General features: G+C 37.2%; 1 protein-coding gene across 1 annotated transcript in view; it reads right to left on the bottom strand.

The window, feature by feature from the left end:
* Mcm6 (minichromosome maintenance 6) overlaps positions 1–16,880 on the bottom strand; it is a 45,892-nt gene extending 29,012 nt beyond the window's left edge. The window contains exons 1-6 of the mRNA XM_081749062.1: positions 16,706–16,880; positions 13,362–13,505; positions 9,406–9,670; positions 6,615–6,763; positions 1,871–2,123; positions 1,131–1,302 (exon numbers count right to left, since the gene is read on the bottom strand). Of these exons, the coding sequence (XP_081605188.1) occupies positions 1,131–1,302; positions 1,871–2,123; positions 6,615–6,763; positions 9,406–9,670; positions 13,362–13,505; positions 16,706–16,797 (1,075 nt within the window). The 5' untranslated portion in view covers positions 16,798–16,880. The remainder of the gene's footprint in view (positions 1–1,130; positions 1,303–1,870; positions 2,124–6,614; positions 6,764–9,405; positions 9,671–13,361; positions 13,506–16,705) is intronic.
* Positions 16,881–17,600: the final 720 nt, after the last annotated feature.

The following is a 17,600-nucleotide window of genomic DNA, read 5'->3' as shown; positions in this document are numbered from 1 at the left end:
CACCTTTGTCAATTCTTAGAAGACTAGCCACGCTCCTTACAATACACACGGCAACATTTTAATATTAAACTACACATCTGTCAAAGATGGGAGAATGAAACTTTAAGTATACTTTAAGGTGCATGTCTTAGAAATAATTCATTGTAGAAACAGTCTATTCTCAAGTACCTATTAAAATCGACCATAAACGAGCTACATGCTCGAATAGCTATTAAAATGGGACACAAGTGTATATGAACTTCTTTATTCAGATTAATTACACTATTCCTTTCAAATCGTTTCTTATAAAATCTAAAAGTAATAGCAAGTACAGTTAGCTGTCGACTTATGATCCATGTGACTTACGACCACACTCACTTAGACCCTGTAGTAAACGTTAGATTACGTAGGTTATCACCGACCTAATAAGGGAAACAACGGTAATATCAATAATAGCAGCGTACATATTACTAATATGCAAAATATACTCTCTACTCTTTCGTTCTTTCTAAGATTATAGAAATATAAACAATTATGCATATAAAAACATTATGTTCACATTGTGATTTGAGGAAGAGGAGAGTCATATTTCTAAGCATTCGGAATCCATGGCCATTTTAGCCTGTCACGTATGAGGTATGACGCCTCTCGGCGATTCCACTATCCAGTGAAGAGGGGAAGGAAGTAGGCGACCTGGAACCTTTATGTTAAGTGCCATTCCGTCATATACCTGGTGTGAATTAGTAAAAACCCCGGAAAATCTTACTCAGGATGGCTGGCCTGAAAACTTTCATACTTTTCCGACCGGGTATCTCCGTAGGGAATCGAACTCAGCATCGCTAGCACAAAAGGCGAGAGCGTTAGCGAGTACGCTACATAGAGCCATGACATTTGATTTGAGAGACAAATACACTTCATTTTATACAGTATTATATAGTAAGCTACTACCTGACCCACTAGAACCAAACTGTCGTAAATTGAAAGACTAACTATATAAATTACAATTACCAATTAACGTAAGTAAACAATAGTTGTCAAATCGACTTTTCATACTGTTTCATCGCAAGGTAAGATCGTATTTAAAATATATTATGAATACGCAAAATATATTACTTCAATTATTGTTTCAATGATGCTATTTTTACTATTACCTCTTTTGACTTCATCGTTGCCGTGAATTGTTGGGAAAAGGCTTGTGATTAAATTTTGATAAATATTTTTGTCCTTGCTCATTTCATACACTTTATTCCATTCCGCTTCCGTCATCTGCTTTTTCATAGCTTCAGCAGATACTTCCCCCATCTGCAGCTCCACACCGCCAAACTGAAAACAAAAAGATTCTCTCATTCTTCGCATAGGTTATTTTACCTAGAATCCCTGTAATTTTTAACTCATTCAATTATTCATATGCTATGTTCGGCATAATATCATTAATCAGTTGTGGAAAATTAACAGTAAAAATACAGCTCGTAAAGCAATTTTGCAACCACAAAAATTAGTAAAAAAATACCTATAATATTCTGCTGATGATAGTGAGTGAGATAAAGAAAAATTTACCAGACTATTTCAAACTACAGTCCAAAGTTAATTTAGAATGTTCTGACCAAAGTTAATGATGAACATAATTTGACTAGTAAACATATTAGCGTAATCTTGTAAAACAAATGATACTCTAAGAATACACAGAAGACATCGTCGTCTTAGAAATTGTATTTTTGCGCCATGAATGCAGAGTTTAACATCCCACGACTACATTTGTCAAAAGAGTTCTTGCGATATTAATAATAGTCAAATTAAGACAGCTACTATTACATTTGTCTTCTAAGAAAGCTCACTTTCTTGATTAATAGAACATTCATTGATAAAAATCTAGTAACTTACTGTTACTTACCCGAGGGCTTGTAGGTGTAATACTGCAAGCCAAAAAAGCTAGACGATATTGCAGGTCACGAACACCCAAAGCTTTCAGTCCCCTCACACCTTCATTTTCGTTGGCACCTTTATGGCGAACAGTTAACACAGCCCTGTTTCCTGGCATGGAGAGGGCACCCACATCTGGGATCACTATCAGCGTCCCTGTGAAGTCATATCGGTCGCCAGCTTGCAATGACTCCACTGCCTCGGCTCTTAAAATTATCTCCACGCTAAAATCAGGTTAAAAAAAAATCAATGAAAAATTCGTGTTAATAATATACGTCACAGACTATGTATCACATATGCTGCTTTCAATGAAGAATGATCCTTCGTATGTAATACGCAACACAATTTAAATATACGGAATTTTCCAAGTAGACATTAGCTGTTATGCTGTTGCTACGTAAACCAACCCGGAATAGTGCGGACTGATTCTAATCAAACCCGTAAGCGTGATTTGCATTTTCGCTTGCTGGTATCCGAATGTTACATTTATACCCTGGCCGGTGAACGATGATTTCTGATAGCTTTGCACAAAGCCATGGCGAGCGAGCAGAAGACAGCAGGTCAACCAACCCTACGCTCAGAACCTGTCGCGTCTCCATTGTAACCACCGCACACTGCCAAACTTTCACTCACCCTCTCCCTCCCTTTTGCCGTCCATTGAGTCGAGTCCCTTTGCTCATCTTTTGTTCAGAACTTCCGCTTTGGCGAGCTGTGTGAATATTGTGTAGGTAAGTTAATTTTTGTTGTTGATTCATATAAAAAAAGGACCTTGAAAGAAAATGGTATCTGCAAGCAGAAAGAAGAAATATGTTTTAAATAGTCAATCTCGGGGACTTGTGTATAATTTGCGGAAACATTTTGAGACAGAAAGGGAAACTGGAGGGACATTACTTCCACTTTCTAAGGTTGTGGGGGGAGAGAGAGAGAGAGAGAGAGAGTGTGTGTGTGAGTGAGTGAGTGAGTGTGTTTGGGGGGGGGGGGCTCTGCATATCGGAAGAGCCACGGTGACAAGGATCGCTAAAGAAAAGTGTCCAGAAAATTTGAATGAGCCTTCAGGGCTATAAAGAACTCCGGGGGGAAAAATTAAAGAAAGACCTTCAAGTGTGACAAATCTAGATGCATTTCAAAAAAGATGCCATCCGCCGGCATCTTTATGACTACTAGCATCGAAAAGAATTTCCCACCCGGAAAAAACTACTTGTTTCACTTAAGGATAGTGGTTTGTTCGATGGGTAAAACTAGTTTATCGTTGGTATTGAAGGGTCTGGGTTCAAGTGGAAGAAGCATTGTGAGTGAAAAGTTTTGTTGAAAAGAACAGATGTTGTTGAAAAAAAAAAAAATGCCAGTTTTTGTGGGACATTTTACAAGAGCATCACGAAAACGTTTATGGATAGATGAAACATGGATTAATGCAAATCATACCAGGTCGCAGGGGTGGACGAATGATACCATTGCAAGCACAACAAAAACACCTCTTGGAAAGGGCAACCTGCATTCTGTTACATGCAGGTTTATATAAGGGTTTCATACCGAATGCCTTCCTGCTATTTGTTAAAAAAATGAAGAAATGACCGGGGGAAAATTTTATGATTGGTTTGTCAATTCACTCCTTCCAAACATAAAGCCGAACTCCGTCATTTTGATGGACAATGCGTGCTATCGTTCAATACAACTTAACGCAAAGCCCCTACACTCAGCAACAAAAAAGCAGGAATTTTAGATTTGTTACAGAAGAATAATATTCCAGGTTTCAACACAATGACAAAAGTCGAACTTATTCAAATAGTAAAGTTTCATAAATACACATGTACAACACTCAATAGACAAAACTAAGGATAATGAGTAAAAAGTAATTAGGATTCCTCCGTATCATTGTCATTTTAATGCTATTAAATTGATTTGGGGCCAAGTGAAAGACTTAGTAGCAGAAAACAACGAATTGTTCACGTTAACATCTGTGCGAAACCTCGTAGAAGAAGCTATAAAAAAAAAAAGTTTCTCCCGAACAGTGGCGAAAAGTAATTGATCATACATGGGGTGATATAAAAAGAGCGTGGGAATTGGAAGGTATTTTGCAAGAAAGAGTAGGCAGACTTATTGCTGTTATCGTATATAGGCGATCAAGACATAATTAATATTATACAATATATTGTGTTTTTCATTCGTTGTTTCATTAACAATTAGTACGGAATGTTAACAATCCCGCCGCCCGCATTGTCCGGCCGCCCTCAGCGAGGAAGCAGACGATTTTCCCCTTGCGGCAGAAGCATATGGCAACACCGCACTCTTCAGTCGTCCTCGCGAGCTGAGCTGTCAGAAACCATCGTTCACCGGCCAGGGTATAGTTGTTTAGCAAAGAAATAAGTGGTTCGATATATAGCACTACCTTTTCTAAAGTGTATTATGCATATGAAATAAGATATTTAAAAAAATAAATAAAAGAAACTACGTAACACAAATTGCTAGAAAACTAGCATATTAAAAAAATCACTAATTTACCTATCGCACTACTTATTGCTTAAAAAAAAGGCTTGGCATCTATCGGATATCCGTGATTTTTTTTTCTTTTTCCGTATACGCGTGAAGCAAATATCATAGCACGCATTCTTCCAAACACGAAGGACCGTGGAGCTTGAGGTCCCGAGCACTTTCGACTTCTCGCAGAAGCATTCCATGTCTACTGTTGTCATGTCTTATCTTCTGCCTACTTTGGAACCACCTTGAAACCTAAGAAATCTATTGAAAGCAAGTCTGGGAATTAAACCTGTAGGGAATCCCTTGCACACCTATTGCACACCGATGAAGTATGTTTTTGAACTGAGTATGTATGACTTTCTTTACAAGCTGATATAGACCGCCATTTCACGGTTTCTCGAATTCGAAATAGCGCATGTTGAATTTGAGCTTCCTCCTCCCCTAACCCCCCCCACACAGAATCATATGAACTTTTATTATGATGTGAGGAATCACTTCTTACAGTTTGTCGATATAGTTCATTAACATATATATATATAGCAACTACGGAAAAATGAAAAGCACATGTGACCTCGTATCTGTATACTATGAATTAAGTTTACATAGGTGAAATAATTGTATTTCTTTTTAATTGTAATACGTAAAAAATTAGTATAAATACTTATTTGCATTCCTATTGGCTTGTCAATACTGTCAAGATAAGTATGCATACAATAAAGAAAACCCCATAGGAACCTGAGTGAACATGGAGTAATTCCTGAGGTGAATGCAGTGAAAGGAGGAAGAAAAATTTTGGAGTATCTAGGCCAAAATTTTAAATTTCTTGCTGATCCCCGTTTTGAGAAATTGGACCTTGAAATTTTATTTTCTGAGCCAAAAATTGGCACGAGGGACTTCAATTCCAGTTATTTCACCATTTCTGAAAACCGTTCCAGCCGTAGTTGTTTTTCAGAAAAAACCGTCCTGTGATTTCAAGTACTTTGGATTTTACATGTTTTCGAAGTTGGCAAGTTCTCTACTTTTGATGATTGCATTCCGTATCTTGAAAATCCCTTTTACCGAAACATTATCCTCCCTTTATATACGTTTTATAAAAGACCATCGTATCTGCTTTAAAGTGGTACATACAACCCACAACTTTCTATCTTTCGTAATAACCGTGCTCCAGCCTGTTATTTTAGACCACTGCAAAACCCTTTATTTTCATGCACGACATTGAAGAAAAATGAGTCTAGATCAAAGATTGTGGCAGACGAAGGGTCTGATAATCTTTCTCCGCATGTGAGTAGTACGATGACCTTTGGTGAAGCCATCGAAAGAATCCTGATGGTTGAGGAACCATAATATCTAATGTGGTAATTTCATATAGAATGGATCTTGAAAAATAAAAACTTGTACATCATTTAAGAAATTTTCTGAAGAGCAAATGCGTATAATAGGACTTAAATTATTAACATTTTCATATTGCTTGCCCCCACTTTTATAAAATGTACTTAAAAAAAGTAAAAGTTTAGTTTACCCTTCTTGTCCGTATTGTTTGTAATTTTATGTCGATAATTTCGGTATCATGAGTTTGTGATGCGTTATTCTGGAACAGCAATAAATGAATGAAATAGAAAATTTAATCCCATGCAACTTTGTTAGTTATCTTTTTTACAGAGCAAATTGGTTAGCTATCTTTTAAGTTAGTGTGTCCAGAATACGTGAGAAATTGGTGATGCCGAAATTAACAAATAATACATAGAAGAAAAGTAAACTTTATTTTGTACGCTCTTTCTAACCTTCGGAACCGTTCAGTTTCCATTATAAATAATAACACAAAATGATGATAATAGTAAATATACAAAAACGTGTGTGTGTGTGTGTGTAAACAGATTTGCGCATATAAAGGAGTCACCTAGAAACAACGAATTTTGTACATAAAGCTTCATTAAATGTATCGCAGTATTTCTTCGATTTTCGACTTGAGGGAGAATTGGGAGGAGTCACACGTTCTGGAAGTTCAAAAAGTATAGTACCTCAAAATCTCTCAATTAAGACAAGCTAATTACTCAACTGTATAGCGCCTGCAAAGAACGTGCACTTGTGCTAATAAATAAGTAAAAATAGAAAACACGAAGGATGGGTGGATTTTCTAGACCCCACACTATGAAATATGATAAAACTGCAAAGCCTTTCAGCATTTGACCTTTTAATAAAGACCAGTACTTAATGTACAATAAGTACTTAATTTATCTTACCTGCGTGGGATACAGCCTCGTGGCAACTCAGATTGTACTTCCTGGATTCTAACTTTCTGGAAATCCACAAATCTTGATCTGTCCATTTCCAAATTAAATCGTGACCTGTTGCTGCACACTGGGTTTCGACATATTGATGGATAAGTGAACTACAAGGAAAACAATATCAATACGCAACGTTTACCATTATTATTACAGAAGGGGAAAAAAACACAAAAATATTTTTACATTCACTCGAGAATCAAATGTTAATTTCTAGGTTGGCAATGCCTCAGCCTATCTCACAAGTCACCAATAAGAATGTGTTTACCCGTCCATGTAACTTTAGAATTAATGGACCGATTTCGATAGTTTTTTATAACTGGAGAAACTCAGGTCCTCTTTAAGTTTCTTTCTCAGTTTCGAAATTTTAACAAACAAAACTGCCAAAAAAAATAAATCCGTTAACATCCAATATTATACATGTTGAAAGCAACTACTACGGACTCAGCCTGGCAACACAAACCAGTCAAAATAGCCTCTTCTGGCCGGCTTACAGGACACCCAGAAGTAAGCTATCCTTTAAGAAGAGCCAGCCAAATCTTGCTAACGTATCTTCAAACAACTTTTTTCCTTCCTTATCAGTATGGATTAGGTTAAACGTCAGTGCAACAAGATGCACAAAATGCAAACCGCTACAGTATTCACTTCAGAAAAACTAAATATTACTGCAGCTAAGCAATTCATCATCATCATCATCATAGGTATTCTGCCCTTATTGGCAGGTCATTTGCCGCAGCTGAACAGCTTCCACGGTCCTCCGCTAACCTCTTCGTCTTCACGTATGATCTTTGTTTTCATATAATCCATTAATTGTAGTCTCCTTCGCCCCCTCCCTCTCCTTCCCGCCACCATACCCTCTAGGACGTCCCTCATGATACAATTTCTTCTTAGGAAATGTCCCAAACAGTTCCTCTTCCTAATAATATTTAAAAGTGTTCTTTTCTCACCCACCATTTCTAACACCCTCTCATTCGTTTCCCGCTCGATCCAACTAATTCTTTCCATTCTTGTCCACACCCACATTTCGAAGGCTTCCAGTCTTTTTCATCACTTTTACGTAATGTTCATGCTTCCGCCCCATACAGTACAACACTCCACACGAAGCATTTTATGAGTCTTTTTCTCAACTCTTTATTCAAAGTCCCACAAACCAGACTTTTCTTACTCCTAAAGGCTTCTTCCGCCATTTCTATCCTTGCTTTTATTTCACATTCGCACTTCATGTCATTACTAAGAATATTACCCAGATATCGAAAACTATTCACTTGCTCTATTTTCTCCTCTCCCACTTTTATATTCGACACAGACCGCTTCGTTCCAATCACCATGGCTTTTGCTTCTCTAACATTTATTTTTATTCCATATTCTTCAAAGTCCTTCCTCATGTTTTCTAACATCTTATTGATTTTCTTTTCAAATTCTGCAACAAGTGCCATATCGGCTTCAAATCTTGTGCATCAAATCATTCTACCTCCTACTGAAATGCCATCTTCATCATGTAGGCTCTCTTTCACTATCTATTCTAGATAGATATTAAATAGTGGTGGTAAGAGACAGCACCCTTGTCGAACTCCCCTTCCAACTGCACTCTCCTCTGTCAGTCCTTCCCCTATCCTAACACTTACTTGTTGGTTCATATATAAGTTTCTTTGAGTCTTCGATCTTTCCATCCCAACCCAATCTTCTTTAAAACTTCCAACAACGATTCCCAATTCACGCAATCAAAAGCCTTTTCTAGATCAATAAATACAACATGTACCTCTTTCCTTTTTTCTATAAATCTTTCACCGATCGCCCTTAATAAATCAATAGCATTTCTTGTGCCCTTATCTCTCCTGAGCTCGAACTGCTCCTCCTCAACTTCTTCATTTTTTCTTCCATATAACCTTTTGTTCAGTATTTGGAACAGAATTTTAGCTGCATGAGATATGAGACTAATAGTTCTACAATCCTCACATCTCCTTGGGTTCGATTCCGTAGCCATCGGTATCATGATCGTCTTCAGGAAGTTTTGTGGCCACTCTCCTGTTTCATATATTTCACTGCATAGTCGGAACAATTTTTTCTTCCCCTTGTCTCTCACGTTTTTAACGAATTCGATTGGTATATTACCTCGGTTGCCTCTCCATTCGTAATCTCGCATATAGCCTTTTCAAACTCATCCCGAAGAATACTAAACCCTTTATCATCCTCGCTTACTTCATTTTCCTACTCTTACATAAGTCTTCCACATATTCTTTCCACCTTCCTATGACCTCTCGCTGACTACCTTCCCATTCTTATTTTCTACTGCCATCGAAATACCCCTTTGTTCCTCCGAAACTCCATAGATTTCACCTTCTTGTACATTTTCTAATATTTCCCAACTTTTTAAATTCTTCTATGTCCTTGCATTTTCTTTGTAGAACTCTTCCCTTGCTCTGTCTGTTTCCCTTCGTAATTCATTATTTAACTTTCTGTACATTTTTCTGCCCTTGGACAAAACAGGAATAGTAAATTACATCCGTCGGATGTAATTCTTTAACAGTTGTCAAATAGCCAACAGTACAAAAGAAAACCATACCTATACTAGTTTTTAATGTAAAGAGCTTAAAAATGATTTTTTTTTTATCATTACTTTTTAAATCGAGATATGAAGTAAAATTACTCCACTAATTTCCTATAAGGCCAGTTCACATAATGAAGTAGCCCATAATGCAGGAAGGCAACATGCAAGAAATAACTATGAACTCAAATTTATTATTCTTACCTTGAATTGTTGTTCTACTCCTTTAATAACTGTTTGACAATCCAAACACGTAAACGTTCCTTGCACTAATTCCGGGTGGACTGGATGAGTCCTTACAACTTGGCCAGATATACGAACAAGTGTTCCAATCTTTACAGTATTAAGATCTCGAACTTTATGTCGAGTAGTGACATCAACAAAGCTAACATAATATAGCTTATCAGGTGAAGCATTCGCTCGGTCTTTAGCAAAATTTCTCACTGCCTGACAAAGGTACGGATAGATCCTGAAAGAAATCGAAAAAACTAAATGAGGATTTACAATGAAATAGCATTATCTTTCACATATATTACTTCTCTTGAATATATCTAGCCTTCGTCCAAGGATCAGGATTCTTAATACTAAGAAGTCTCAGTATTTGGATAGGCATTACTTGACGTCTACAAAGACTATCTTTGCAATTAAACTATACTTACACAGTCACTACATACTTGGTACCAGAATTGTAATTTTCGATCTATTCTATTACTCCGACTCGATAATTTTCTATATAGTCTATTACACTGTAGAGAAGAAACTGATTGCCTTATCGCTATCTCAAGAATTAATGGCCTTTCTTGCTACTTGGTTACATGAAGTAGAGCCTACGTTCGGATAATTAAAAAAAAAAAAAAAAAAGCATCGATCATTTCAACTAAGTGTTCACAATTACAGAAGTGGTTACTGTCCGTAATTTCACAAATTGTAATTCAAGAAGAACAATGCAACAGTGGAAACAAGAATCAATCAGTATTTTTCCCCACGCTGCAGAAGACAGCAGCCGAGCTGCACAAATTGTTGAGAAAAAAAAAAAAGCCAACTTTGGAACACGCAATATTAAGCTCAATATAAAACTTGATGTGTTCTCCTTGCGTTGGCTTTCAAAAGGAAAAGACATTATTTGCCTAAGGCTCACTGCTTACACAAAAGCTACGTCCTCAAAACTATGATGCCCCATCTTAAAAAATCTACAGAAAAAAGGACTAAGTATGCCGTCACCCAGGTATCCACATGTACGTGTTCAACAATGACTTCTCTATTATTTCGTAACGGCATTAATCCGTCAGGAGTCCTGTCGCGTTCAAAAGATCGTGCTAACAATTATGCTACACAGATTACAAGTCCAACACCCACCTACCTTCATGTGAACTCATGCTCTACAGAGGTTCTTCAGCCTACGTTTGGCCGATTTCGTTCCTTCCCCCTCCCGGGTAGAATGGACTCTACCGACCTCGCTCGTGGTGTCCTGCAGTGTTGTGCAGTGGCTTCCTGGAAACGGAGTTGTTTTTCCGCGCGGACGACAATAACGCACAAAACAGGACCATTGTTGTGAGTGTTGTGTTAAATTTGTTTCCAAGTGTATGGGTTTCCGATCTGTGACCAAAATGCCGCCCAAACTAAGCCGGTTTTGGGAAGGCTATGTTGCGGCTCTTTATGACGCACACTTCAGTATTTCTGTCATTAGAAAACAGTGCAAGAAGAATGGTTACAACATCAGTTTAAGTGGAATAAAAAATGTTATTAAAAAGTACAAGGGCAACGAAGCTCCACCATTTGGATCATCAATGAAGTTTCCTAGGAAGCGGGAATGCACCAAGGCCATCTCCACCATGCAGAGGAAACTTCGCAAAATGGCAATGCAAGAACATCCGCCAACACAAAGGTGTAGGGCTAATCGTCTTGACGTGCCTTTGGAGACTGTGAGCCGGACGTTACACCATAAACTCAAGCTGGAAAAAGTCATGAAAGCTCGCGACCATCTTCTCACGGATACCCACCAAAAGGAACGAAAGTGTAACGCCCGGAAGTTGTACGAACGGCATCTGGCAAAACAAAAATGGATGTACGTCGTAACGCTCGGAAGCATGGATTTACCTTTCCGACTGTAGCAAACCGAGAGCCATCATGTACCGAGAGAAAGGCGCCAAAAACTTCAGAAGGTGGGTCCGTGTCTTTAAAGAATCCTTCCCAAAAGGGTTCATGGTTGTTACTGGCTACTGTTACCGAGGTAAACTGAAGATTCGTAGGTTGGCGAAGAACTGCAAAATCAATTCGCAGTATTTTCAGGAACAGATCATGCGGCCGATCTACGAGTATGAGATTCCAACAACGTACGGAAATGACGCCAATCTGGTGCGAATTCACATGGACAAGGCTTCATCACATACCTCACGATCGTTCCTCGCATTCTACAGGGAGATGGAGGAGGAAAATGGTATACAGATGATACCTTTCAATGAGGTACCTGTTAAATCTCCAGATGCAAGTCCTATGGACTGTTGTGGATTTGGATTGCTGAAGCGGGCTTTGGGAAAACGGCGTGACAACTGGGTACTTTGGTAAGCTGTGCAAAGGGAATGGGACAAGATTCCCCTCCCAGTTCTTCAGAGAAGCCTACTACAGTGGAAATTACACTGTCGGGCTATTGTTAGGAAGCAAGAGAAACACATCGAGCACTTAAGGACCTGGCGCCATGGATGCTTCTAAATTTTTAGGTAAGTCGAAATTGGCCAAATGTAGACTGAACAACCTCTGTCTCTTACGAACAACTCTTACGAAAAACAGATGTATGAAACATGTTGCTTGTGGCTAGGGACGTCCCGTGGGTGAGCCAAGGCCAAGTAGGGCAGATGCCCCACGTCCCGCGTCAGAGGTCGGAAGAATTAGGGCATCAGAAAAAATAATGTACTATTTCTAATTAATTTACGGGATGAATCCCTATTTTGTAACATAATGAAGACATTTTTAATGTCGTGAAATCCATTCATAATCTTTCATTAATATAAAAAGACAAAGCTGGTGCAAAACAATTTATTCATGTTGATTATAGGGCTTCCGATCTACATCACTGGTCCCACTAGCCGATGGGGTGGCCTGATGGCGGCTAGCAATGTACTTGGAAACAGTGCAGCAGAAAACCGCACCCTTTGTCTAAAGCTATGGTATAAATTTTTCTTTGCCCGATCCGCCGTATTCACCAGACCAAGCACCTTTCGATTTCTACATTTCTGCTTATTTAATGAGCCGATGGAGAACTCAATTTTAAGGGCACGGTCGTTAAATGTGTGGCTATTGGAGCGGGATACATGGAGAAGGAAGTTCTAAAAAATTTCAAATTTCTTGCAAATCCGAAACAGAAAGAAAGAACTTTTGGTCTTTTCTCGAAAAGCGGTACTATACAAGATGGAACTCATAACTCCACACGCCACGCGAACAGACTGACTGTCTTCCGTAACGAGAAATTATGGGTTGAACATGGCATAATCAACTAAATCAATCTTGCCTCTTAAGGAACCCGAAGATTGTCGACTCATAAAAAAATAAAAATAAATAAATAAAAAAATAAATAAAAATAAAAAAATCATCAATTGTTCCTACGCTAAGCCGCGCCAATTCAATGAACATTATTACTGCTAATTGAATTCAATATGATGCATGCTAAATATTATGAAGATTGTGCTTACGAAAAACACACTGATTTATTCAACTATGTACGTTTCAGATTTTTTTTTTTTTTTCACCTTCAACATACATCTTTCCAGAAAACTAATACTGCTTGAACTACATCACCGTCGATTTCCTTCTCAAGTATCCTTAACTTTGGCAATTTCTTTGTATTTTCAAGACTTTTCTATGTACTTACTAACCGGTATATTGTAAAGTTTGTGATTTGTTCTTAAATTTTTCTTTGAAATTTATGGATATAACCATTTGGCGAAACGTATAGACTTTAGTGTGTTTTAAGTACAATTTTAATTAGTATTTAATATGCATCCTATTGAATCAAACAGCAATAACAATATTCACGTAATTGGTGTGGCACAGGACAGGATCTCCATTAGCAATTATCCGACAGTGAACCTTAACATTATTTCACATTAATGATGTTTCCAGAAGAGAACTAGAAAACGTATGAACTACAAATACACAAAACCTACCTGAAATACTCTTCTATAACCAATTCAGCTAAAGTTTGATTGTATTGTTCAACATCATAAAAACTAACTTCAAGTGTATTTCTCTCGGGCCTCTTAAGAGCTTGTGCTGCTTCAAGATATTTTACCTCTCCTTCCTCCTTGAATCTGAAAATAAACACGTTATTAAGAACATCACAACGTGAAATAAAAAATTTCATACTAAGTAATCAATACATTGATTACTCATAGACCAAGTGGAAGAGTTCACTCTGGAAATTAGTCAATCATCCTGAGATAAATAATAAATGAATACGCATCTGAAATAGGCTATACGTTTATTGGCAACTCAACGTGAAATATTGATGTTAGAATTTAGTAACGATAAGAACAGAATAAACCTTCTTTCTTTTACTCACTAATATTACATCCTGTGTACCTATGAAGTGCGCCTAGCATTCAGGTTGTACAGAATCCTTCTTCTCGGTATTTAAATGATTAGGTTGATTACTAATGACTAAGCGGCAAGTAATAAAGGGATCAAGCAAAATATAAGTTCAGTGCAACTCAAAAAGGTAGCTGCATTTGTTACTAACTACAGTGCAAGTTAATAAATAAATAAATAAATAAATAAATGAACGAGAAAACAAGTTTGCAACAACGGAAGTGTCCTGTTATTAATATTAGAAAATTAGAAAATGTGGACCATATGCCTTTTACAAAATAAATAAAAACTGGCGCTAACTTCATATCCGCCAAGGATAAATACGATCGGTCAGTGGTAAAGTCCTCAGTTCTGGTGCAAGACATCCGATTCCACGCAACGTGCGTTTCTGGTACACAACATTGTGTACATGAGTTTTCTTGCGATTTACCTGTTACCTCCTACATTCTTCGAAACCAACTGCTTCATAGTCTTCACTTGCACTAATCATATGCATTCTTTGGCCTTCAGAACTTAGTCGCGGGATGGATTTCATTCAATATGGATAATGAAAATAGAGGGGGGGGGGATATTTTTCATTATCCAAATGTCTTGCAACAAATAATCTTCTGAGGAATCCACAAGAAAACATATTACTAGGTAAGAAATTTACTGTTTTTCATGTAAAAATGTAAATGATGCGTCGTTTTGCAAGCACTTCGGTAGAAAAAAAAAGTTCGATCACACTTTAATTTTACACAATCCTTGTAAGAAAAATCCATAGATCAAAAGTCTAAGAGGTCACGCTTTCCAATCTTGACAGAACAATTTCAAATAAGCGATCTGAGGGTTCCTACTGATCTGGAGAAATCTATTTCCCTGACTTCTCCCTCACCTCTGGCAGGAAATTCCCTGACTTTCATGACAGGTGTCGGATGCCGTTGACATATACATAAGGAATAAATAACGCTGAATATTTATATATGAGAACATCTATTCCATAGACAAATAATCAATTGCTCATACGTACACTCATGTGCAAAATGATTGTCGCATATCTATAACTGTCTTCTTGTAAGAATATCATTTGATAATGATTTTGCAGGGTACTTTTAACACTGATACTATGTGTATAATTGGGAAATGTACATTTTGGTAAATTGCATAGGTAAAGAATTATAAATACGAAAATTAGAATGAGTAAAACAAAAGGTTGCTAAATAGACAAGAAAGATTTTCGTTTTATCGTTCTTATTTACTGCTCTTTTGACATGAAATTTGCGGCATACATGTTTTTGCCGATTATACACATACTAAAATTATAAATACCGGGCGAATTCGTTATCAAATTAAATTCCTACAACAACATATTTATAGACATGGGACAAAAATTTTGAACATGAGTGTACATTTCACTTACCACCCATAAAAATCTGAGCAACATTCCATACCGTGGTCATTAATGGTTGGCTAAGCTGAAATCTGTGTACAATTAATGTTAGAAAAAATATATTTTATCAAATTTCCCTGACCAATTTCTCTGAGTTTCGCCTGACTTCTCTGACGAGTAGGAACCCTGGATTTACATTATCCTGTACACATTTTCTTAATCACTACATTCTTCTCACGTAAGAAAGAAAAAAAATACAAAATTATTCAATATTTTAGATCAATATTACGGCATTGTTATCTCGAAATGCGAAAAAAAATAACTTAATACAGGATCATTCCATATCAAATCATCCACAGAAACAGGCATTCTGCACCCGACCATCTTAGAATTGAATGAAAATTGATAGACTGTTGGATCCTGATTCCAACGAGCCCAACGGTTTTGAAATCGGTCCACTGGTTCAAAAGTTATTAGCTTTTGAAATTTAAGCTTAAACTGCAAAACAGCAGTCGCGAATCGCATTTTTTTGCTTCAAGGTCATAGAGGAAAATGGGTATAACTTTCTTTGTAATAAAGATAGAGCCATGATATTTTTTTTTATTTTGAACTCCTACTTTCCGGCACTTAACTCCTATTACCCCCCCCCCAAAAAAAAAAAAATTACGTTCCGGTATGATTAGGGCTACTAACATTATGGTACACTGAACAGTATCTAAACTAAAATAATGTGTTCTATAAGCTAAAAAGGATGAACCGGCAACGTTCTAGATTACTGGTCCTTCTTCCCATTGAGCAGTAATAGACAAAAAACAACGTGCCCTGCGGGGCTCTAACCCGCCTTCACTCGCTAACGCTCGCTTGGCAATACTGTGTAAATTAAATGTATAACCACCCCGCTGCCTGGGGGACCAGCAATCTAGAACCTTCCCGGATGAACCGAATTTACAAAAAAGCCAACCATCATAATCAACTAAAAATTTAACCCTTTTCGGATTTAAAAAAAAAAAAAAAAATAGTTCAGAGATTCAGAAACTGATGTGCTATGTTCATTTTACTGTGAGATAGGCTTTACCAAACTGAGGTCGCTTAATTTCAAAAATAAATTTCTGAATTTCACCATTATTCCTGGCATTCCTAAATTAACAAAGCACAAAAAAAAATCTACGATCAACACCCAAATTCTTTACCATACGTCCCTAAACATTATCGAAGTTAACGTGGAAATAAATATTTGGTGCAGTTTTACTATACGGATCCACAGATTGTAAAAGGCCCAAAAAAATTTAGGGAAGTTATTAATTTGCCAATTTTATGTCGAGAACAGCACCTAAAGAACCCCTGAGGGGCTTCTAGCCCGTTTCTACTCCTACTGCTACCCCTACTTCAACTACTACTTATATTATTGATCTGTGAAGTAAAACTGTACGAAATATTTATCTATAGCATAATTTGAGATCTTATTATCAAATTTCAACCACCTATTCCTTACAAAGATCTTACGAGAAATTCCTTGTGGGCATAGGAGATATAACTTTATATTATTTTACTTACTCTTCCAAAAAATCTTGAAATAATTTTTGGCATCTCACTCCTAGATCGTCTTGGACATGTATCTGGCCTGTTTGCACATCAGCAACATCCATTTTTCACAAAAATAAAATAACAACACTTCAACAAAAGCAATAATTCCTCCGGCAAGCACACTAAACAATTTGGCGGGAAATGATCAGTGATGCCAGGTTCACTTAGATAAAAGAAAATTACTCCAGTTTCAAATATCCCTTATAATCGAAAAAATCCCTACAGTCAGTGTTAAAAAAAAAAGTTTTTTTAACCCCCTTCAAGAAATACTGATGTCGTCACTGGGATAATGTGTTATATAGCTGGACATACCACTTGGAGGAAACCTGATGTCGATAAGCCTTAACGTCAATACTACTATCTATTTCTCATTATGAATCTTCGATCGGAAGGCAAATTTACTGCTTCTTGAAGAGGTTCTAAATTTGTTTACTGAAGTAAACCATTCCTTTTCAGCACCTTTATTCCTTTATGAAATAAATATACTTTTCAAGCTAGAATCCTAGTTAAAGTAATGCCATCAAACTTTATTGTTGTATCAGAAGGTACGAAGACATCACTGCAACCCACTAACTACTGGAAGGGCCAATAAATCCTTTGGGCTAACGAAAGTTGCTATGGAAACATCATAGGTTGTGGGGATGACGGCTCATTTTGTGTACTTTATGGAGTAAAGACAATCAACCAAATTACTAAAATTCGACACCCGAACCTAGATACTGAAAAACAAAATAAAGAAATTTTCGATAGTAAGGGCCTTATGCAGATTCGTTCCGACACGTGATTAGTGCCATTAGGCACGTAGCCAGGATTTCGTCATAGGAGGGGGCCGTGACGAAATACTGTGGTAATCACACCAGGGGCT

Source organism: Thermobia domestica, chromosome 2, assembly GCF_964235325.1.
Source record: "Thermobia domestica chromosome 2, izTheDome1.hap1.1, whole genome shotgun sequence".
Lineage (NCBI taxonomy): Eukaryota > Metazoa > Arthropoda > Insecta > Zygentoma > Lepismatidae > Thermobia > Thermobia domestica.
The sequence above is the reverse complement of the archived record's forward strand: the minus strand, read 5'-3'. Positions and strand labels throughout refer to the sequence as shown.